At 36.5% G+C, this 25,182-nt stretch overlaps 2 protein-coding genes across 13 annotated transcripts in view; one reads left to right on the top strand and one right to left on the bottom strand.

Moving 5' to 3' along the window:
- The window catches only part of acap1 (ArfGAP with coiled-coil, ankyrin repeat and PH domains 1), a 99,572-nt gene that overhangs the window by 39,225 nt on the left and 35,165 nt on the right, over positions 1–25,182 (bottom strand). For 4 of the 9 annotated variants that reach the window (XR_015494830.1, XM_087259643.1, XM_087259639.1 and 1 more), the window contains exon 3: positions 11,020–11,078. Coding sequence is in view for 6 of the 9 variants with exons in the window: in XM_087259639.1 (XP_087115765.1) it covers positions 11,020–11,078 (59 nt within the window). In the remaining 3 variants the exon portion in view is untranslated. Of the gene's footprint in view, positions 1–4,691; positions 4,966–5,113; positions 5,272–11,019; positions 11,079–11,248; positions 11,537–12,742; positions 13,037–25,182 lie in introns of those variants that run through there. The other 5 variants (XR_015494831.1, XM_087259641.1, XR_015494832.1 and 2 more) reach the window with 4 other exon arrangements.
- Positions 11,654–25,182, top strand: part of agfg2 (ArfGAP with FG repeats 2) — a 33,004-nt gene continuing 19,475 nt past the window's right edge. For 2 of the 4 annotated variants that reach the window (NR_199879.1, NM_001442060.1), the window contains exons 1-5: positions 11,654–12,423; positions 12,971–13,064; positions 19,854–19,969; positions 20,125–20,272; positions 23,307–23,427. Coding sequence is in view for 3 of the 4 variants with exons in the window: in NM_001442060.1 (NP_001428989.1) it covers positions 12,257–12,423; positions 12,971–13,064; positions 19,854–19,969; positions 20,125–20,272; positions 23,307–23,427 (646 nt within the window). In the remaining variant the exon portion in view is untranslated. Of the gene's footprint in view, positions 12,424–12,606; positions 12,656–12,970; positions 13,065–19,853; positions 19,970–20,124; positions 20,273–23,306; positions 23,428–25,182 lie in introns of all 4 variants that reach the window. The other 2 variants (NM_001442061.1, NM_001442062.1) reach the window with 2 other exon arrangements.

Below are 25,182 nucleotides of genomic sequence, written 5' to 3' on the forward strand. Positions count from 1 at the left end.
TGAGAAGCAAATGTGAAGCATCTTGAAGGAGGCAGGGCATGTCAGATACTAGAGGGCATCTGATTAGTTATGATGTGATGAAAAACTGTAGTGTGAGGTGACGTGAAAAAAACTGTTCACCCATTTAGTGACAAACTACAAGCTTTACATTTTTATATCAGTTTATATCTTCTAAATGCGATTTTTGTCATTGTTTTGGAGCACATTAGCTTATAGATATCCTAAAAACAAATAATACTGACACTAACATCTAAAAAACTCTGCTTTACTTTAATGGGACTTTTAAGTAAAGGCTTATTTCCTTTGTCTGTTTGTCCAATTTTTTTCATGGCTTATAACAATAAAAAAGAAAAACGAATGCTTAAAAAGTGGGAGGGCACTAATTATTACAATATTTTCCACTGTCCAGAAAATATCGATATTAGGGCTGGGCGATAAAATTGGTATCGGTATTTATTGATCAAACACCATTGTCAATAATCCTAAAAAAAAGTTTGGTATGAGGTTTCAATATGAAGGCGATTTTTTGAAATGTGGCTGCTGAGTGCGCACCTTAGAATGATTGCCAATAAGCTTAGGGTGTAAGTTTATCGAATCCAATGGCATTTTCCAGTTGCACCTAGTTGAATAACATCTGAACTTTTCCGAATGCCGCCAGCGCACCGCGATTCATGTAAATAGAACTAACCAATCTGCTTCATGCATTGTATGAAATATACACATTACAGTAATAACGGCCGACTAATTACCTCAGACAAACACAGCGCATCCAAACACTGCAGTGCTTTTTACTTTTTTTACTTTTTCGGAACTGCAGCAATGATTGTCCTTTTGTCATCCTCTGAGAAAATGGCTGATGGTCGCTTAGTTACTAGAGACGCCAGGGGAGCGCAAGAGCAAAGCCCATTGAAAACGGTCAAGAAATCCACACGTTCACCCTTGTCACTTTAGGTTAGAATAACAACACATGCAAAAATGAGTGCAGTATAGCAGCAGTGAAGAGATTGTTAAAAAAAGCATGTAAGGATGTCGCCACTGTGGCTTTTTGGTTTCTTTTTTTGTGCATCCCAGCCACTAGCAGCCGATTTGAAAGGGTTTTAAGCATAGGGGGTAATATAGTCATTTAAATTCACAATTTGTAATGTTGCAGTATGTATTTGAATAATGATGGTCGGTTCCTTTACTTGAAAGCTCAGACTTGATTAGCATAACTTGTTTTGTTTACAGAGTTTGAGGTTTACTGTATCATTATTAATCACACCTTACACATGTTGATCTACATACCTTTACCATTGCACACACTTTATAACATTTTATTTGTCAAGTTTAAAAGTCTCTCGAACACTTATGTTTATTTTATTATGAAAAGATCAGATTTATTGTTTTAATATTTTTGTTTTTGACTATAAAAACTGTTTGCCTTAGTGATGTAAAATTAAATAAAGTGGTTAAATAACAAATAAATTATATTGTTAAAAATATTTAATAATTATCGATATCGAATGATATGAGAGATGATATTGTGTTCATCTTTTTTGCAATATTGCCAGCCCTAATCAATATTATATCATCATATGACCAAAGAAAACTTGAATCATATCTAAGTAGTTAAATTAAAGTCTAAACAATTATTTTATTCTTATATGACTAGAAACCAAGAGATAGACCCGGAGAGCCTTGCAAGTTGTGCAAGTTAGTTGTGTTTCACCACAATGAGTCTGCCGTTGTGTGTGTGATCCTTTTGTATGTGTTTTAGTGCTTCTCTGTAACTTTTTACAAAAGCTCCATGCTGCCTGTCGTGTCTTAAAAAGTCGCAAAATGCCTGAAACCCTGTAAGCCTTACCTTGCACACTCATGATAAAAGCAATTATTCGTTTGTGCAAAAACCTGTGTGTTGAAGAAAAACTTTTCGAAGAGATCCACCCCAAAAACACACTTCCTGTCTCCTGTTTATCGTTTCAGTATCTCTCGTCTCACTTCCTGCTCCCCCACCACTACCGAGCTGCTACTTAGCAACCGGAGGCAGCCGCAGTCTGAAGTAAACGAGGCCTCAAAATTGTTTACGTCAGTGGCCTTCGTACACCTTCATACGCAAACTCGTTTTTTGTATTCAGTTGTTCCCATTATCTAAAGGTAAAAAGAGTGCACGCATGTATTGATGTAGACAAATTACACACATTCTGTATGTTTTGATCTTCGTATGACAAATGAAAAGGGATATTGTGTGTTTATGCAAGTAATTTTCAGAGTGCTGATGACCTAATTTTTTGAACTCACTACACCCTCCGAGTCTGTTCCCTCTGCAGCCACTAAAACATGGCACTCAGACTTTCCATTATGCTGCCCACTAAGCTTACAGCCAAACCGAACAAAGAAACTTTCACCACAAGCTGCATGTAGTGATTTTTAAGACAACTGAATTCCCAACAAAATATCTATTAAACTAGAGTGGATCAAGCTTTCAGATGCCATGGAGCCTCAAATAAGACCATGAGGGATCCCCATCCTAAAATTTAATTCATTTTCATTTCTATAGCTCTTTCACGATGTTGATTGTGTCAAAGCAGCTTAACATAGATGAAGTTCTGGTAAATTGATACCGCTGCAGTCCAGTTTTTACAGATGTAGTTCAATTTAGTTCAGTTCATGTGATAAAAACACTGAGGAGCAAATCCAACGATGCTAAATGTAAAAGGCATCTTGTTATAATTACCCAATTTATCCTGTGAAATACCACAAACTGGTTAAAAGTATTAAAAAAGTAATTAAAATTGAGTATTGTGTAGTTACTCTATTACTGTTACAACACAATTAATGTTCATAGCTATTGCTGCACGGTAGTTCCTGTTATTTACACATGATGTAGTTTATCTTAATTTCATTTTGCATTCATTCATTCATTCATTTTCTGTTGGCTTAGTCCCTGATTTATCGGGAGACGTCACAGCGGAATGAACTACCAACTATTCCAGCATGTTTTACACGGAGGATGCCCTTCCAGCCTATATACAGTTGAAGTTTAACGGAGAGCACATTTTTTCAACACATTTATAAACATAATAGTTTTAATAACTCCTTTCTTATAATTGATTTATTTTATCTTTGCCATGATGACAGTAAATATATTTGGCTAGATATTTTTTAAGACACTTCTCTACAGCTTAAAGTGACATTTAAAGGCTTAACCAGGTTCATTAGGTTAACTAGACAGGTTAGGGTAATTAGGCAAGTTCTGCAGACTATCAAAAACTATAGCTTAAAGGGGCTAATAATTCTGACCTTAAAATGGTTTTAAAAAATTAAAAACTGCTTTTATTCTATCTGAAATAAAACAAATAAGACTTTCTCCAGAAGAAAAAATAGACATACTGTGAAAATATCCTTGTTCTGTTAAACATCATTTGGGAAATATTTAAAAAATAAATAAAATTCAGGGGGGATATACCGCGGTTTGGAAAAGTCAAAGCTTTAAAAACCGCCAAAATTTTCTTCTATACCATTCCTAAATTATGTGTACGTTTTTTTTTTTTTATTTACTTTTTTTGTTTTGTTTTAGGACAACAGCATCTCCAGCAGAAAAGATCTCCAAAGATGTCGTATTAAATTGTAAAGAAATCTAATGAAGAAACTAATGAAGACAGCAGAAGTCAATGATTTATTTGATTTATTTAGCCTGTTTACTGCTCCAAAATATTTTAAATGCTTCTCAAAATAAAATACATTATGTTTAAAGGGGGGGGGGGGGGAAGTTGTTGTTTTTTACCCAAACATTTAAAAACAATGAATTTTAGAGAAGTAATCACAATACCGTGATATTTTCATTCAAGGTTATCATACCCTCAGAATCATATACCCATACCTATGTATTTATGTATGTATGTGTATATATATATATATATATATATATATATATATATATATATATATATATATATATATATATATATATATATATAAATAGTTTTTTATTACTTTGTAAAGTTTAATCAATTAGTTTGTTTATAGCATATATGTAATGACATTTATATAGTTTAAGTTTTATTTTTTTATTAAATTATAAATTATTTTTACCTTTATTTTTACATTAGTACGTTATTTTTGTATTACTTTAGTTCAATCAAATTAGTTTGTTTCACATGACATATATGTAATACAATTTATTTTAGTTTGATATTGTACTTTTTTGTCAATTAAATTCAGAATTATTTTAAGGTTACTATGCTTTTCCATGAAACATTTCCACAACCCCATAGGGACTCCCTTCCAGACGAATTAACCTCTTTCACTGTCCACCACAGAGCCAGTCAATCCTCATCCATTCATTCTGTCTACAGTAAGTCAGTCAACATTTGAAGTGGATCAAACCATTTCATCAAAGTTGTCCGAAAATCAATCAGGAGAATTTTAAAACATTTCATCCACTTCAATGTTGACTACTGTATCTGACCAAATTCTTTCCAGTGCAGTTTACCACATTTCACGCTGATCGGAAATCAGCCTATTTCACGCACTCCCCAGCCAAAACCGTTGCGCTGCCCTGATCCCAGAACTGCTGGAAACAACCCTGCTACGTCATCGCTTGGTGCACATGCCAGTGAAGTTTATCATTATAATGTGCTGCATGTGACCAAACTACAAGGATATATTAACAGCCTGCAGTAGATATTTCTGTCGTCTTAACAAAAGCTTACCTGAATCGCGGGGAGTCTTTGAGACACTCTTCAAAGTCCAGTTTGACAGTCATTTTGAGGAGTTAAAAGCAACACAGATGATGTCTTATGAAATGTCTTATAATTCCACACAGCTCAAATTATGTAATCTGTCCTAAAAGAGCTCCTTCATGCGGTGAACGTCCAGCCCTGTGAGACCAACACTGTGAACAACATCAGGAATCGCTCAGAAAAGATTAATTAAACCAGCCGTTTCCATTGGACGCTTTCGGTATAAATATCAGTCGGGTGTTGCCTGGTGAAAGCAAAATAAAAACATTGTTTTAAATCAAAACCACGTTTATTTCTTTTAAGAAAGCCTCAAAAATAATATTATAACTGTACTTAATTTATATAAACACAAAATAACGAGTAGTGATCAAACAAATATATCTAGTGCATACCAATAATTACGGCCTCATCTCTTCCTAAATGTTCAAGCGCAAAATGTCATTAAAGACTCCAGGCTTCGCGACTGATCCATTTATTAGTCCATAGATTCGTATTTCATGTATCGATGTGTGTTTCGGCTCATGTCCTTTCACGTTTCCCCCGAGAGACTGAAAACTTGTTCGCACTTCGCAGGAGAACTTTTTTTCCGCTCTTGAATTTGCCTCAGTTGGTCCACCCCCCTACACGAGAGCGCACTGTATTTCCGGGTTTCTGGTGTGTATAATTGAAGCATGTTTGTCTGTTAGCTGCTTTAAAATAGAGATTAGGTTAACACTAAGGCTATTCATAATGGTAGTTGGGTGACCAGTGTTCTAAAACTGAATAAATAAAAATAATAATAATCGAAAATATAATAGTTTCGTCTAATTTCAGTTTGTTATTAATTTCAGAAGCCATGAAAATGAATAGACATCCCTCCACATGCTAGTTTCAGATCAAGCATTTCTTTCAGGAATGTTCTCCAGACTTTCTAACATCACGTGTAATCAAAACCACACTGCTTCTGTCACTATCAGCTAGCTTATCCATACTTGTCCTGGTTAAACCTGTTGTTCACATGAGAAAAAGCCCCACCTGACAGCAGTGAAAAAAATCAAGCCAAAACCAAAACACAAGCAAAAGCTGAGTCTGAGTCAGAGGTGTAACCTTAAAATAAGCCCATGCAATTGTACGCCCACTATAACACATGCAAATGAAGCCTTTACATTCATTCTCTCTCTCTCCCTCTCTCTCTATCGGTGTAAACAAAGCAGTATCAAGTAGGATACAATAAAACACAAGTATTTTTTTTACACATTTCAGAATAGTTAAATAATACTTTAATTATAGTGTGATCATCCTCAATGAAATGAGAACAAAAAAGCTAATTTGGCAATTGTAATGAGGTTAAAAGGGGTCTTTTGTCAATGTGACATATAAGTGATAAAAGAAACTCATCTCTACCCACAAGCTCACCTGTAATACAAATTATTTACCTTTATATCATTTTGTTAAACCTCTAGATGTTAAAGGCAACTGCAGCATCTCACAATTCTGACTTTTTATGTAAAATGTTTTAATTATTATACTTATTTTTTTATTCATTCATTTATTCATTTTACTTCAGCTTAGTCCATTTATTCATCAGGGGTCATCACACCGGAATTAACCGCCAACATATCCAGGACATTTTTTACACACTGGGTGCCCTTAAAACTACAACCCAGTACTGGGAAACATCCATACACACTCATTCACACACATACATACACTACGACCAATTTAACTTATTCAGTTCACCTATAGCGCATGTCTTTGGACTGTGGGGGAAACCAGAGCTCCGGGAGGAAACCCACGCGAACATGAGGAGAACATGCAAACTCCACTCAAAAATGCCAGCTGACACAGCCAGTACTCGAACCAGCAACTTTCCTGCTGTGAGGCGATAGCACTGAGCCACCATGTCACCCCTATTTGTATTTATGTAAATAAATAAATATAATTCAAGAGTTCACACTTAGCTGATGATTGATTATAAAGCTTGTTTGGCATGCTGTCCCAGGAAAGAGCACTTCTTGATTAATTCTGAGAAATAATTCAGTTATTTCACTGAAAATAACATCAGAAATGTGAACAAACCCATAAATGTGTAAAAAAAAAAGTTTGGAATTCTGAATAAAGTCATAAATATTAGAACATTTAACTTTAAATTTACTTCAATCTTTTTGTCCCATAGTTGTGAGTTTTGACACACAATTTAGACCATTTCCATCTGAATTTTGATGGAAAAAACAGAATTTGACAAATTCAGAATTGCAAGTAAAATGTCAAAATAGTGAGGTAAATGGTCCAAATGAAACCAAATTTAACTTTAAATCCTGTAGAGAAACTGTAAACTCTAATGAACTTGAGATTTGCTTTTGGGGATTAATATAAAGAAAAACATCAGTTAGGAGTCAAATAAGGTCTGTAGCAAACAGAACTTGACAATACTTGAACGTTTTGTTATATATAAACCGCACACAATTTTACCTTAAATGTTCCCGTACAAGTACACATTTCAATAATAGGCCTTTAAAAATAAACATGCTCCACTATTCATGTTTGCAGCATGGGTGTGTGCAGTTTACATGACGTAAAGTCAATTGTCAGTAATATTTTCAATTTATATTTACCAATGTTCTTTTTATCTACGAAATGAAAAAGAACATTTCTAGTAGTCTGACTGTCAGCCTTTCCCAATACAAACACTTGTGGTCTTGACTACTTGAATGGGCGTGTACTCAACAGAAAGATATAACCAAAATTTCTGTTAATGGCCTAAAAATGATGGTTAAATAAGCAAGGCTGACACAGGTCCCACTGCCTGCTCTACCAAATGGTTGACCATATTTTGACTGTTTTAAATGATGACTGTTAAAGTCATTTAAAGAATGACTGTTTTAAACAATGGCTTACACACAGCATTGTTGGTTAACAAAATAATTAAACAAATTTAAACCTGTTGTGCTACTACACTTGATTTTGTTTTTATTGTAAAACAAAAAACAAGAAAATCACGTTAAATGAAAATCTGAAATATTTTATTGCATACTTTAAAAAATATAGATGATTTAGTGTTGAAAAATGTTTTATTTTGATTATGTTTTTAAAATAAATTGGTCTTATACTTCATATTGTCAGTATATGTATCCATTCTGGTACTTTTCCCATAAACTGACATATCTACCCTTTGTTAGAGGTTAATATTTTAGAAATTATGGGATGAGTTGAAAAAAATCCATTGAGTGTGTTAACTGACATTAGGAGTTAAGAAATGCAACTCGAACATTTTTTTTTTTTGGTGGGGCAGTTAAAGGGTTAACACACACTAAATCCACACTATCTCTATAATACTGTGGACTATTTGAGTACCAGTATGCATTCAGGAACTCAAATCACAAGATAAAGTCGCAGTGTTTATAACGCTTAAGTGGACAGATCAGCATTAGTCTAATTTGTGTTATACAGGGATGACTGAACAACATTTTACAACCCCACCACAAATATTAGCCAAATCAAAGGTTTCTAAACCCAATTGGGCCAAATACAGGAAATGTGTCATGTAGACAAGTGGTCAAGAGCAGAGCCTGCAAGCGTATTGAAACACAGGGCACTGTTATCTGATTCAGGTGAGTTTTGACACCCCTGGGCGTGTCTCTTTTGTAAACTGAAATTGTTGGATCCCATGTCATCCATTTTCAGGCATTCTTTGTCATACAAAACAGTTTATTGTAATGCTTGAGATTAGGAACTGGAATTCCCATCATATTTCCAATATTGTCTCAATTTCAAGGGCACCTTTTACTCAAACACTTTTTTATTCCCTTATAATTTCCCTCAAGGGACAACGCAGTGGCGCAGTACGTAGTATTGTCACATCACTGCAAGAAGGTCACTGGTTCGAGCCTCGGCTGGGTCAGTTGGAGTTTCTGTGTGGAGTTTGTATGTTATCCCTGTGTTTGTGAAGGTTTCCTCCGGGTGCTCCGGTTTCCCCCACAATCCAAAGACATGCGGTACACGTGAATTGGGTAGGCTACATTTTCTTTAGTGAATGTGTGTGAATGAGAGTGTATAGGTGTTTCCCAGAGATGGGTTGCAGCTGGAAGAGCATCCGCTGCATAAAAAACATGTACTGGATAAGTTAGCAGATCATTCCGCTGTGGCGACCCCAGATTAACAAAGGGACTAAGCCGAAAAGAAAAATAAGGATTGAATGAATGAATAAATAAATTTCCCTCAAAGCACATCAGAAGTTTTATACATTCACAAATAAGCCAAAACACACAGAACATCCCTCTAATAGTTCAATTTGGTTATTCTTTGGGAACCACATAAGAATATTCTGGGAACTCTGTAGGTTCTTGTTCAGTAACAAAAAATAAACTTCCCAGAGCATTGCACTTTTTATAACAACTGCTGAAAAAAAGATTAAAAAATTATTCCTTGGATTTACAATTTTTTTTTTTAAGTTAAGTGGTTGTAAACACCTTATTTGGGCTGAATTTAAGCAAACAAATTAAGTTGAACATTACTAAATTTAACTTGTTTGTTTAAATGCAACATTTATACATTGTTTGCAACAATTTAGCCGGTCATTTTTTTATGTGTAAATAGAAAACTATGCACTGTTAACTATTTTTGTAAATGATATATTTTACTGGACAGATATGCAGTATGCTACTGTATTTTAAAGTTGCATTTTGAAATTTACTGTATATTTTACAGTAATGAAATACAATACTGTAAATACACCAATTGAAAGATAAGTGGTGCTGTACATGTAAATACAGTATTCTTGCTAATTTACAGTAAGTTACTGGCAAACTGCTGTTGGTAAGTTACTGTAGATTCTACAGCAAATTGTTAACAGAGTGAAAACGTTCCCCTAACCTGAAGAAAAAGATCTATTTGCTTAAAGAAAGATTTTCTGGCTAAGCAACAAAGAAAAGTTTGGGAGCGTTCTGGACACCAGAAACGAGCTTTCTCTCCTAACATCTACCAAAGACTATATAATACACAAGACATGTCTCTCGTATACTTTTGAATGGGGAAAAGTCTAACAATATGACGAATGAAGCCCCGCCTTCTAGTACAGGAGCCAATCAGTGATTGCTATATGGTAATTGAAGCCCGCCTTTTAGTATAGGAGCCAATCAGCGATTGCTATAGAATGACAATTCTCCAGGGGAGGGGCTTTAACCAGACGTGAGTTTCTGCAGATTTTGTGTGATACGAACATTTAGAAAAAAACTAAATAGACAGTTGTTGTTTAAATGTATTGGTTATTCGTAGGCCCACACGAAATCTGCGCACGTAGAATTCCGCATATTTTTAGCCCATCATTAATGCTGTTTATTTACTTGAGTAAATGTGTGTAAACCTATTTTATCATTCATTCATTTTCTTGTCGGCTTAGTCCCTTTATTAATCTGGGGTCGCCACAGCGGAATGAACCGCCAACTTATCCAGAAAGTTTTTACGCAGCGGATGCCCTTCCAGCCACAACCCATCTCTGGGAAACATCACACACACATTCACACACACACTCATACACTACAGACAATTTGGCCTACCCAATTCACCTGTACCGCATGTCTTTGGACTGTGGAGGAAACCAGAGCACCCGGAGGAAACCCACGCGAACGCAGGGAGAACATGCAAACTCCACACAGAAACGCCAACTGAGCCGAGGTTCGAACCAGCGACCTTTTTGCTGTGAGGCGACAGCACTACCTCCTGCGCCACTGCTTCACCCAAAACTTATTTTATTCAGTTTTTAAATTAATTACAGTAATAATAATGACTATTATGAAAATGTTCATCTGATTCATGTACAATGCAGTTTATAAAGTAATATTTTCTGTCTTTTAGTAGATATATTATGAGACTTCCTTTGTTTACCAAATCATGTGAATCTAACTGGATTTGCATTTTAAACATTAAATAAAAGTAAAAAAAATATATTTTTATTTCACATATTAAGGTTTTAGTTATGATACTTCCAAAATTATTCCGCAGAAATTCACAGTTTTTTAACAAAACTATCCACATAAATAGCAAAAGACGTCCGCAGATTCTGTCTGGCCCTAGTACTTCGTAACATATACCTACATATACCTTATACGTTTGGCAAGTAGTTTTGGAGAATTTGATGTTTCCCATATCAGACAGAATGTCTCAGCATACTGCCCGAGAGGCGTTTCAAAGATGAATGCCGAGTTAAATGATTTGCCTTAAAGGGATTTTGCATCTCGAAAAATAAAGTGGAAAGATTACAAATAAGCACAACATTTTAACTAATTTTTCTTCCAAAACTGAAAATTTCCTCATAACTTACTTGCACTCAAGTGTTGTTCTTTCTTCTGTTGAAACCAGGTTGGATTCACTCAACATGCACTGTATAGGAACAAGAAATACAATGGAAGTCAATGGTCAAATTCTTCAGTATATCTTCTTTTGTGTTCAACCAAACAAATAAGCTCAAACAGGTTTGGCACAAGTGACGGGTGAGTAAATAATAATGGAATGTTCGTTTGTGGGTGAACTATCCCTTTAAAAACACTTACTGCTAAATAAATCATATGTTCGGCGAAACTGCTACCTCTGCTGGTAGGTAGTCGCCGATGCATTAAACGCATGCTGTGTTTTAACTCACTGCAAGAGCAGGAACCAGGCCAACATTACATCAGTGTAAACTGGTGGTGATACATGGTCATCTAACTCAAGAATGTGCTAACAGCAGGACCGCTCACTTAACATTCTTCAAGTGTTTGAGATTACAGCATTTATCTTATTTTCCAGTCACAGCACAATTGGGACTTCTCGCATTGATTTGTGAAGCCCACTCCAACAGTAAAGAGTTAATAAACACACAGAGGACAGAATTTTTTATTTCAAACGTCATACAGAAGGGCGTGATAAAAAAATCTACTCGCGTCCAAGATAAAAATCTCACGTTGCTGGGAAACACTGGACATAAATAAGCATAAAATAATGACCACACCACCACCATAAACAAAATATTGTTAAGCAGATTAGTCCCTGCTTATCCCGCTTTCAGGGGCAGTGGGCTCTTAAGTTGCCTCCGTCCTCGTCTTGGTTTCTGTTCGCTATCTCCCCAGGATCAGTGAAGGAAACGCGGGTGCGCAACAGCAGACTGCGCTTGGTACAGTGCGAACAGAACAGAGAGAGAAACTGGCAGAGCGAGGAAGAATAATGATCCCGCGCTCGTGAGAATCCGATTTTTTTGCGCCCACAGGAGAAAAACCGCAGCAATGAATAAATAAACGGGGCGGTTGTAAAACTCCAGGCGGATCGGCCAGTCGTGACCACGGAGGCTACGCACGCATGTGAGATTCGTTTCTTGTCAATTCAAGTGTATGGCCGGTCGATCGGACGCTTGATTTTGGCACCATACAAGAAGAAGAGCTGCAGCCGCATAGCCGTGCTCAGAATGCGGGCGTGAGAGACGGACTACGGCGGGGGAATTAAAGTGCAACGGTGGGCGAGTGAACGGCTCCCCCACAACAGTCTCGAGGGCCAGGGGGTGTGTGCGACTGCAGGGCACCAGCAGCATGTCGAACCGAAAACACCGGGACAACCAGGAGATCTGCGCCCGCAAGGTCCGCGAGCTCGCCCAGACGGGAGTGAACAAGCACTGCTTCGAGTGCAACCAACCCGGGGTGACTTACATCGACATCACCGTGGGGTGCTTCGTGTGCACGTCATGCTCCGGAATGTTGTGAGTTATAATACCCAAGTGCATGTGATTATTAGTGATTACAAACAGATTTGTATTAATGTTGTTATTCCTCAAACTCTGAACTGAACCTTCAGGAAATATGCAGATGCAGCGCAGTTACAGATCTCTGGTTGTGTTTACATTCATGAACACAGTCCGTAATTACTACTTTGTCGTTTTCAGGCGTGCCCCGGTCTCGCCTGCGTTACGTATCATTTCGTCATGATTTCAGGTTTGCCATCAATATAAACGTGTTTTCTGCATGTGGGCAAAGGAATGGTGTGATTCCACCTCAGTTTCAGTCTGCAACTGCACTTACTGTATACGAACAAACACATCTTGCTAGTTCTTCACTGTGCACTGAAGAAAAAAACAAACGCAGCCCGCTTCCTTTACGGTTTTGTCATTTGTTACTGCAAGAGGTTCTTGCAGGCTCTCATTTTCACAGCCCTGTCACATCCCACCCTATCGATGTTAAAAATGAAGGCAAGCCCTCATCTCTGTTTTGTGTTCACCACGCAGTTTGTGCTGTTTATTTGTGTTTCAGGAGAGGACTCAACCCACCCCACAGAGTTAAGTCTATTTCCATGACAACCTTCTCCCAACAGGAAGTGGAGTTTTTGCAAAACCATGGCAATGAGGTGAGTGGCAGGTTTACTAGTGCACAAGTCAGACCGCTTGGTGGTCAAAGACTGAAAACAAATCTTCAATATGAACCCTTTTCTCATTTCCAAGGTTCAAAGAGCAAGTTAGGGTAAATGTCTATTCTCAGTGTGAGAATTATACTTTGACCATGCAAGCGGGGTCAACTTTTTCGATAGTAGTTTGGTCATATATGCTTCAGTGAATCAAATGTATGAATGTATTTAAATGGCATCTAATTTATTAATAAAATGTCCACGTTTTCAGTGTTTTGAGGGATATTTAGTGACTATCCTGGAGGTTACTGTAGGTCAAACCATAAATTATGTGTCCATTTTTAATTGTTTTAGGCTACATACAGATACAAACCCCTACTTTACAAGAAATGTGTTTTGTGAATACTTAAGATGTGCTTCACTGCTCTAGAGCTGCCAGTTTCAGAGTGTTGAATGATATTTTTCATGGCATTGATTGGCAAGATTATGTATTCACAATGGTATGAACTGTACTGGGGGGTGTCAAATGTATATTTATATTATATTACTATGATATTATAATTATCCTTTTATCCTTTTAATTATTAATATTTAAGATATAGTTCAGAGATCAGAGAAAGCCATTTGTTACTATTAGGTTAGCGAACTTGAGATGCAGAGAGGAGTTGACAAAGATGAGGAGGTTTGTGTCTGAAGAAAAACGGTTCCAGAAAGCCAATAATACCCCCCCCAAAAAAAATAAATAAATAAAAATAATACAAGTAATATAACATTGTGAGAATATGGAAATATCAGGGGGCCTTTTTTTCTGGATTGCTTTTCAAAACACTGTCGGTTGGGTTTAGGGAAAGGTTTGGGTGGGAAAAATCAGTCGGTTGGTCCGTCAGCTAGTTGACAACAGCCTCTGGTGGATTTACGCAAGAAGAAGGGGCACGAATGGCACTCGTGAGAAAAATTTGAGATCTCAAAAAGCGTACACAGCAGTGGATTTGCAAAAACAAAAACTGCAAAAAACATACCTCCTGTGATGTATTTGGCACTCTCTAGAAATGTATGTAGGGCTACGTTTTTAGAATGAGTCTGGGTTGAAAGATAAGCTACGATCCAGCTTTACCTCGAAACACCCAAGATGCTCATTGTAGAGCCATTCATGAAACTCCCATGTATCAACAGTTCACCTGCTTATTGTGGACTTTCAAACCTGTTTAATTTGGATATGCTTTTATCTTTTATTCTCCCTGTCCCAACATTCAGTCATGAGCTGCTGCCATCAAAATAAAAATGTACAAAATACATTGAAGTTTATCAGTGAAAACATTGGGATTTTCTTATTTGTACTTTTGCTAATGAAATAAAAGTAAAAAAAACAGATGCTTAATTTCATTGCATTTTACTAAATATCCTTTCAACATTTGTTGTATAAGCTGGTGAATTTGTAGGGTGTTGTGCAAAATTCAACTGCCAAACAAAGCAACCCTCCCTCCCCAAAAAAGCAACAACAACACATTGCAATGTTGCTTAAAATTATAGATACCTGAAAAAGAAATGTAGTTTTCTTATTAAAAAGGTTTAGTTTTTGGTGGATATAAGTGGGGAAATATACATTTTTGCTATCATAATGGTAAAGATCCTTGACCTCTAAGCCAAGTAGTAAACCCAAAGTGCAAGAAAAACATAGGATAAAATAGGCTGGGAATACATTTGCAGATATATTCTACTAACAAACATCCATATGCTGTCCACACAGAGAGGTTCAGATGAAAAGGTAAATCTGTGCTGCACTCTTTTCTCTCAATAACTAAATAATAAACATAACTGAAAATACAGCTGTGAGAAAACAGATGTTTTAAAAGCATCTGATCCTATCTTTGTTTGCGCAAGCTCTGCAAATCACCAACATGATGTTGACAGACGAGCTGATTAAAGTGACTGTTTTGTTAGTTTGATCATTGAGTGTATCTGAGACTTTAGATACAGGACTGCCTGTAGTTTGAATTCCTTATCTTTGCATGCCATTGCACGAAGCTTTGGCATTACAGTAGCACCTTTGACATTAGCTGAACATTAGTTTCAAGTTTCCTACAACTGAAGAGAGGCTTTCTCAAATGTGTAAAAAACCAAAACATTTTCCCCATCAACAATCTCACGTGTAACATAACATGAATTCTATTAATAGCAAATACCACTTGTGTAATGGATACACCTTCGCAGATTATTTTTAACCGTATTTCTTATATGGATGTGTGTCAAAGTGCATTTGTAAAACTATTTAGTCCATCTTTGGAAATGAAAGACTATAATCAGTTAAATTATGGCGACCACCATGAGTTATATCACTTGAGAATCTTTCATATTAAATCTATCTGATATATATTGTGTGTGGGTAGAGATTTTAGGTTCATTATATACTGTGGTTTTCCCATGAGCCTGTGACTGAACTTGCCTTTCTGGTGAGCGAATCTGAAAGGGGTTCAAGTACAGACACTGCTCTTTCACTCCACAACCAACACACACACACACTCGCTCACATTCACACCCACAAATGCTCACGGCAGCTGAAGCCAATGCTCTGAGGGTGGGCGCCGGTGCTTGTATAACACTGGCAAAAATTCTTCTGACTCATTCCTCCTCTCCTCTGTCAGTAAAGTATGTTGAGTATGAGCAGGAACAGACAGACAGAGCAAATATCAATGCTATAGTGATAACAGTAAAGAGATAGTTCACCAAAAATATGCTGTTTCTTTCCTCTGATGAACACATTTTTTGCAGATCATAGGTAACCTCATTTTTGTTGGTCCCCATTGACTTCCATAGAAATATGTAATTTGGTAATAAGTAATACTCTAAGGTTATCAACATTATAATATCTGATTTTGTGTCGTGCAGTAGAAACTCATACATTTTGAAACAAGTTGAGGGTAAGAAAATGGTTCCAACAGAGCTAAATCGCTTCTAATCCATACAGAAATCTCAATGCATAACTAAGCCTCCTGAATTGCGTCTAAGCTCATTTTATGCTAAAAATGTGTCTGAGCATTCGCGTGACTTAGCAAAAATACTAATTTGTTGAATTACCTCAGACACACCATGGTAGAGCACACCGTTTTCCTTGTAATGCAACTAACAGTATTGTTTGACATGTTTTTACATTATTAATGTTCAGTGGTAATAAAGCTTTTAAGTCAGTTGCACACACAACCACGAAATGCTTTCTAAATGATCTCAATTTTACATGAATGTTCCGAGCATACGTAGGGTGACCAGTTTTCATAGAATAGCATATGGGATGTTCATGTGGGAGATGTTGTATGTTTTTTTTTTTCAACAAACTCATTCATGTCAGGGTTCAACGCTAATGATTTTTATACGGGTCCGATCGGGCCATTGCTTAAGATTTTTACTTGCCCTGTCAAAATTTTCACTAGCCCCACCAAAAAAACTAAAAAGTTAATAGCTATTTCTTAGCCACATATTTTAAATAGTGGCAAAATTATGCCAGTGAATCTAGAATTTAAACATTTTAAATATGTTAATAAATGTATAATGAGCAAAATTCAAGATTTTATGCAAATGAAAGAGCAGTATGAAAAATGTGCTGGTGTTTTAATGCAATTCTAAATAACTTTTTATAAAAATGGCTTGCCAAACTGACAACTTTTTTTTTTGTTCTTTTTTTCAGTTTCTTAATTTTGTACCCATGTAATGGTCTGCTTCTAAGCCTTTAGAAACGTTTTCTTTTAGCCTCATTGTTTAAATTTGCCACCATGTTGCCATCTTTTCACTGTACTAGTTGTTACCAGGTTACAAAAAAAAACAAAAACAAAAAAACATTCTCATCGTTACTGGCCGATAGGGGCCAGTAACAATCCTGTCTACTGTCCCGAGTGTCTTTCACGCTGGCCCCGGGCCACCGGGCAGTCCTTATTGTTGAGCCCTGCATGTGTTTATCATGCTATAACTATTGTAAATCATTTTTGTCTCCTTCGTAGTTTCCATCATCACTTTACTCTGACATTTGATAATGCAGGTCCCACATTTACCTACTGAAAGTTGATAGAGAAATGGAATTGGATGATGATTTAGTTCTTTCAAAATTGACTACACTTGTTTTATGTTCAATTCATTTAAATTTGTTTGATTAAGTTAACTTAGTTGATTTGTGTTGGGACAACATGAAGCCATTATGCGCAACCCAGGATTTTGTTTTTTGCTCAGTGTATCACAATATTGACCTCCACTGATTAGGTTATTTTCACATGACAGAAGACTGTCATGTACAGTTGAAGTCAGAATTATTAGCCCCCCTAAATTATTAGCCCCCCTGTTTGTTTTCCCCCCAATTTCTGTTTAACAGAGAGAAGATTTTAACACATTTCTGAACATAATAGTTTTAATAACTCATTTCTAATAACTTGATTTATTTTATCTTTGTCATGATGACAGTACATAATATGTGACTAGATATTTTTCAAGACTTTTCTATACAGCTTAAAGTGACATTTAAAGGCTTAACTAGGTTAATTAGGGTAACTAGGCAGGTTAGGGTAATTAGGCAAGTTATTGTATAATGATGGTTTGTTTTGTAGACTATCGAAAAAAATATACCCTGAAGGGGCTAATAATATTGATAATAAAACGGCTTTTAAAAAATTTAAAACTGCTTTTATTCTAGCCGAAATAAAACAAATAAGATTTTCTCCAAAATAAAAAAATATTAACAGACATACTGTGAAAATGTCCTTGCTCTGTTAAACATTATTTTGGAAATATTTAAAAAAGAAACAACATTTCAAAGGGGAGCTCATAATTCTGATTTTGACTGTATGTACTGTTATGAATTTTTAGCTAAAGTGCTTAGAACATTTTTTAAACGTCTTAAAAGTATAAACAGAGCTTTTCCAGGAAAAATTGAACATAGTGTAGGGCGGTGGTGTTAAGTAGCGAATTACAAATACACAAATTATTGTAAAAACCCCAAAATCAAACAAAAAGTGCTCAGGAGCAGCTTAAATAATGTGTCAGTGCTCTTTGGGTAAAGGATTCATCAGAAAAAAACAGCAAAAATCAGTCCAAGGCACTCAAAAATGTGGAAAAAATGTGTTTGTGTTTTCTTTTTAAATTTTCCACATTTTTTGAGTGCCTTGGACTGATTTTTGCTGTTTACACAAATTACTGTAATTGGGTGTTTTTATTCAGGAATAGTGGATTTCTCAGTAGTTTAAAAAATGTGAAAGCTAATAAAAGTGTCCAAGAATGCCAAAATGTTATACACAATGACTGTTAAGTCTTTATCCTACAAGCATGGCTACTGTATGATGACTGAAATCGCAAAATAGCCTTAAACAATAACTAAATACACTACAGAATGTTTTTAAATAAATCAACAAATTGCATTATCAGTGCTGCACCAACTTGGTTTGTGGCGCCAAGTGCTGAACACTCGTTGCTTGTAAGTTAAAATTGCATATTACGTTTTACATATTGTCACAGCTACAATTTTGCTCGTTAGGTTACACAGATTGGGGAAAGGGGTGGTTATTTTTCCTCAAATTTTGCTTCATTTTTTATTTAATTATGAAATTTACAAACTGAATTAAGGTCTAGATATTTTAAGCGCTATTTTAAGCTGGATTAGCTTGTCGGATGGTCATCATAACCACACTTTTTAATGTACCAAAAATGTTTTATAAATATTTTGAATAAAAAGATATTACAAATATATTATTTTTAAAATACATCATATATTATTAGAAAATAAGTTTTAAATTAAAATCTGTAGCCTATTTTCATTTATTAGGCAAATTACAAATTGGGCAGCACAATTAACTTTCCTCAGTCAGAATTTGCCCACTTGAATAATAAAAAATTAAAACATAATAATAATAATAACAATAATAATAATAATTGAGAGCTTCACAATTTTTCCAGTCTCTCTTGTAAAAAAAAAGTACATTTAAAAATTCATGGATAACAACAATAGCAAAAATAGTATTCAAATAGATTTTAATATGGGTCGCTTTTGGTGCTTCACACTTTTTTATTGTTCATGTTTTCTTTCGAGAATAAGATCCAAGATTTAGAATAAAAGTTACTTTTCAAATGTTTTTAAGCACAATACAGTAGCGAAAGATCATTTCGCTTATGTCAAATGTTTTCTTGCACAGCTGGATGTTGGAATATTGAAAAATAATTGTAAGCATTGGCCAAAACTGATTAGCTAAAGTCACACCAGGATTCCGCTCGGCCTTAAAACTTTTTTCTATGGGTTATTTTTTACTATTTATGATGGCATAGCAGTCAAAATAGGACAAATGAGCTTATATATGGGACAAATTCTGCACCTTTGTCAGTGAGCCGTGGGTCTTCTGAACTCTTCGAACCCCCCTGGCTACGGGCTTGTATTATATTATCCTATTATAGGTGCAAATAATTTAACTTGCATTTAGAAACACCCTTAAAAGAAAATTGCACTGACGTAGGCTGTATATTTATTTTGTGGGGTATAAAGTGAAACAATTTCACAGCATAATACTCACTACTTTCTATTCTTGAGTTCTTTTAAAATGACTACCTTTTACTTTAAGTATTAAAGAGAACAGATACTTTTATTTTACTTGCACTTCATTTTTTGGCAAGTAATGGTCCTTGAGTATGATTTCTCAGTACTATTTCCAGCACTGCTGTAGGGTCACCCTAAGCAAACATGTTTGAGGAAGTACTCTGTGTAAACTTTGTTAACGAGGCTTTAAAAGTAGCTTAACTGTGTGTATTCTTGGGCTGTGGGGTTGTTAGGTTGGAAGGAGGACCTGGCTCTGCACATTTGACCCCAAAACCGACGGCTGTTTTGATGCACGTGACACGCAGAAGCTGAAGGAGTTCTTGCAGGACAAATATGAGAGGAAGAAATGGTGAGCGAGAAGTAGTGTGGTCATAAAGGGTGTTTCAGAGCGGATCAGAATGAATTATTAATGCATGCTGAACCATGCTGCTGTTCTCACTGGATTATCTGTAGATGAAAGTCAAAGAATGCTTGACTTAAGAGGGGTCTGTTTTTTCTCCCCAGGCATTTCTCTAAAAGCAAGATGCGCCGGGATACAGACACACCGTGGGGTCCAGGGGTTCAGGCTATTCCAGCTCCACATGGGCCTGCTCAGAATCAGCCTCCGCCTGGACATCCACTGAACCCCACTAACCGGCCCACTCGCACACTGGTGAGGAAGAAACAGAGTGGTCCAGGGATTTCATATATCTTTGAATTCAAATGAAAAATGAGCGAGGCAAATAAAAGAAAATCAATAGTGCCTTTTTGAATGTGTATTCATGTCTTATTCATAATATTAACTTTTCTGTCCAAAGTTTAATTCTGCCTGTCACATAATATTATTTACAATAACCATTAAAATCATAATTGTAACATGGAGTACGGGTACAAAAGAGGTAAGAGTAAAGGTCGGTGCAGGCGGCAAACAGGATAAACAAAGTAGGGATGGCTGACTTGAAGTGAAGTTTCATAAACTAATTTCGAGAGGTGCACGTGATATGATTGTGCACCGCTGGCCACTCATCCGTAATAATCCAATCAGAATGATCCTAGCTTAATATAAATGGATCACTTTCTCCTTACTGCTCTATCTTCGTTTTGGAAGAATCCCCCCTTCCACCCCATCTCCTCCTTTTTCTCCCCTTCTAAAGGGGGAGCGATCGAGACCTACCTGATCTCGGATCTCCTGATATGCTTCTAGACCGGGCGGGAGCCCTGGGCTCAAATATCTCCGAGCTCAGGGTTCTCTCCCGGGACAGCATGCCAAACCTGCTATAAATGCCAAGCATATCTAAGTGGGAACTATTGAAACTGACGTTTCGACACTGTGTCGAGAGAGTTGAGATCCCGAAGTGCAAATATTTCGGGCCAGTGTATCAATCAGGTTATATTCCGTCCAATCCACATCCGTTTTCCAACGAAAAAGGAAAATGAAGAAAACGGCATTTTTTTCCGTTTTTCGTTTGCTTCCAAGAAACGAAAAAATGATATTTTGGCTCAATTTAAATTTTTTTTAATTTAGCGTAGGAAAATGGAAAAACGACTTAAAAATTCATTATACACGTGTAGGCGGTGCTGAAACACCCAATTTTCCTTTTATTGGTCAACCAAATCTGAGCTCGTGACATAACCCTCATCATCCGAAACACCCAGATCACATAACTAAGGTGATTAGAAACACTCAGGTGACGTGATTAAAGCGATTCAAGGCATCCGTCATTTCAAAAGCGTTTCAAGACATGGCGAATCTGCTTTGACTGACAGTGTCAGAGATGGTCTTTATCTCGTGTATTCTAGTGCAGTGGTTCTCAAAGTGGGGGTCAGGACCCCCCCGAGGGGTCGCGGGGCAATGAAGGGGGGTCGCCTGGTGATTTCCAAAAATCTATTTATTTTTATTAAACCATAAGAATTAACATATTTTAACCATAACTATACTGAAAATAAAAATAGTAGCTTATAGTTACTAGTTCTATTGGATTGCGACCCCTGGGGTAATTGCATTATATTAAAGGCAGCAATAGTGTCAGATGCATTTTGATTTTATAACATCAGGTTATACTTTCTGGCACATTTAAAGCACTGACACAAATTTAATTGGTGTGTGTGTGCCATTGCATGCAAGGTTTCTGTATTTATTACCACCTCAGAGGATATTGGGGGTCGCGAGTCACTGGCATGGTTATTTTGGGGGTCGCGGGCTGAAAAGTTTGGGAACCCTTGTTCTAGTGGACTGTATGTGTAAACAGAGTAACTTCGCTGCAAATGACCCGAGTTTGAATTTTTTATGCCAAGACATATTTATTCACGAAGTTTTCATTCAGACATCAAACCAATGTTAAAACAAAACGCATTACAAGAACATCTATAGCTGCATCTCCCTGCATTCAAACCCCTTATCTCAGCATGCTAGTCTTGAACTCTCACCACTTCAGCAAATCACTATACAACATGGGGTTTAACACCTCAATTTGCTTAATTGTTTCTTTGCTGAAGCTGTTCCAAAGCAATACATAAAAAATAACCACTAAGTGTCACTGTAGCGACAGGTTTCAAAACGTTTCGATGCTTCGACTTTCAGTGCTTCACGAAGCCACGCTTTGTCCAATACAAAAATAAAGAACAAAACGAGTTAGGAAACACAGCAAGACTAGGAAACGCATCATAATGCTATAGGATAACAGTGAACAAGAATGAGCAAAGTATGCGTGTATGTTTGCTGTTTATATGGTCCATCTGATTAGTCCATCATGAGTTTCCAGCTGTAATCAGGGAGAGAACTGGAACTGGTGTGTGTTTGTGGTGCATGATGGGATTTGTAGTTCTTATCAGTGGCATATGTGTACTTCTCCAGCAATCTGCACAGGCTAGATCGCTGGTAATTGTGACAATAATAAAACAAACTAATAATAATATTTATTATTATTACATCATTATTGTTGTTGTTATAGGCAGAACTAAACATAACTAAAATTATTATTATTATTATTACTATTAACAAAATGGTTAAATTAAGCCTTTGATTTATTTTCAGTTAAGAGAGCTTTTCAATTATTATTGTAAAAGGAGATTACATCAAATGATTTTAATAGTAAAGTACACTATTGCTGTTATTGTTATTATTATATTTGGAATAACATTACATAATTATATGTATAGTATACTGATAAGAAGTGTAAGTGAAGATTTTCAATTATATTTACTCTTTAATGCGCATATATATAATTATTAATATTATTATATTAAAAATTATGAAAAGAAATGAGATCAAATGATGTTAAACACAATATAAAAAGGCTTAATGTCAGTGAAGATGATGCTTTAACACAAAATTTTCAATCTAAATGACTGTATCATTGTTGTTAGTTCTAGTTACATTACTGCTATTATAACATCAAATCACTGTAGCAGCCAATTATGAAGACGTGTTAAACCTGTAATTTCACTTTGATGAACAAAATTAGGATTATTTATTAAATTAGTTTTACGATTAGTATTGTGATAAATGAAATGGAGTATTTCAGAAGGACAACTGCATGTACAAACAGGGTTAATAACAGTAAAGACGTGGTTTACTTTTGATGAACTACATTAAGAGCACAGTTTTACTCGAGTGAATCGCTTTCATCTTTGATCTGAAAACCAGCCTCAAAATGAGGGTGCTGATCTGATTTCTAATGTGTGTGTGTGTGTGTGTATTCCCCTAGTCCCAGTCCCAGTTGTCAATATGGGACAGAGCTCCTGCTGTCTCTCCGGCTGATTGCCGTACTGAGGTGTTCACTGCCAGACCAACTCGCTCACAGAGCTTCAGAGACCATCCTATTAAAGGTACAGCCATCAAATATGTTTGTCATCTTCTTTCCCTGTCTCATCTTCTGCTACTATCTTGCTTGTCAGCAGCCAGTGCTCTGCAGCTTTCACATGGTCACCCACTGAAGCTATGCATGATTGTGCCTGGTTTTTACCTGGATGGGAGAACACATAGGAAAACTACAGCATAGGCTCATTCTGAAAACGTAGCCCTATATACATTTCTGGAGATTGTGAGCTATGTAGCTAGAAGTATGTATGGCTGCATTTTGTTTTAATGAACGATATGGGGTGGTATGATATCGTTTCTTTTCGTGTTTCTTTTTCTGACCGTATTCTTACCTCCGTATGGACGGTTTTCCGGCTGTTTCCAGTTTGTCCAGTTATTTCACCATGTATGTTGTCAGACTTAAGACTCAAAGAGTAGAAGACCACGACGACTGGGTTCGAGTCTGGTTAAGAACGCCTGTTTTTTTTTCCAGAAAGCGGCTTAAACAAAAACAGGGTAATAAAATATGTACATAACAGGGTGAGAATGTGGTAAAACGTGGTAAAAATCAGATGGGGGCATTTCTTTTTCTGGATTGCTTTCGAAAACACTGTCGGTTGGGTTTAGGGAATTGGGTGGGCGGGTCAATCAGTGCTTTTTAAAATACTATTAGTTGGGTTTAGGGAAGGGGGAGGGTGGGTCAGTCGATTGGTCACTTAGTCAGTCATTTAGTCATTTAATCAGTCAAACATTCAGTTGACAGTGACATCTGGTGGATTTTGGAGAGAACAGCAGGCACGAATGGCACTCGCGAGAGAAATTTGAATTAAAAAGCTTAAAAAGCATACACAGCAGCCTCTCCTGGAAAAGTGCAAAACTGCAAAAAATGTAGCTCCTGGGAAGTATTTGATATTCTCCAGAAATGTATATAGGTATGTTTTCAGAATGAGCCTGGGTTGAAAAACTAGGTTGCTGCTGGAAGAGGAGTTAAAGAGGCCTGCATCTACTGTATGTTGGTCCTAGTGCCCCAGTATAGTGACAGGGACTCACAACTTATTGTTTCAGGATGGATATTGCTATGTGCATATCAGTGTGTGTTGTGCAGCTTGGCACAAAAATGACTGTCGTTAGGTGGATGCTGGACACTGGTGGTGGATAAACAGATCCCAAGCAAATCTGTAAAGCGCTATCTAAATGTGACAAATTATTATCACCTTGAATTTATCAGTTTGCTTCATGCAGGTGAGTGGGCTTGACAAACCACCTTTAGGACATACTCTCTCTTCTCCTTACTCTGCGTCCACACCGAAAGAGGTGAAAGTGTCAAAGTTTGCTCTGGCCGCCCTGGCGACAACGCATCAAAATTCCCCACATTGTTCCCGTATTTAAATGGACCGTTGCAGAATATCAGTCACATAAAAACATATAAAATGCATAAAACATGTTTTCTAGTGTAAAAATGTTGCACAGTTTTTATCAAATTTATTCAACTAGGGAAGATCAAGTTGTTGCGTGTGGTGTGTGGCTTTGCTTCACTTATCCAATATGTTCATATGTCTGAAATATTCTGAAGCAGCAATACTTTATTGACATTATGGTTGCCATGAGATTCCTGCTTTTTTGAAATAGAAAAAATATATAACAAAAAAATAATGCAAATCAACTCGCCAGTAAATTTTTAATGTATGTCCCTGTGAGAAAACATCATAAATAATTGGAAATCCGCAATAATCAAACCCCTATGATCAAACACTTGGGAACGAGTGTGGTCAGACCCAAAGTTC

This window comes from Danio rerio, chromosome 7 (assembly GCF_052040795.2).
Source record: "Danio rerio strain M-AB ecotype USA chromosome 7, GRCz13ab, whole genome shotgun sequence".
NCBI lineage: Eukaryota > Metazoa > Chordata > Actinopteri > Cypriniformes > Danionidae > Danio > Danio rerio.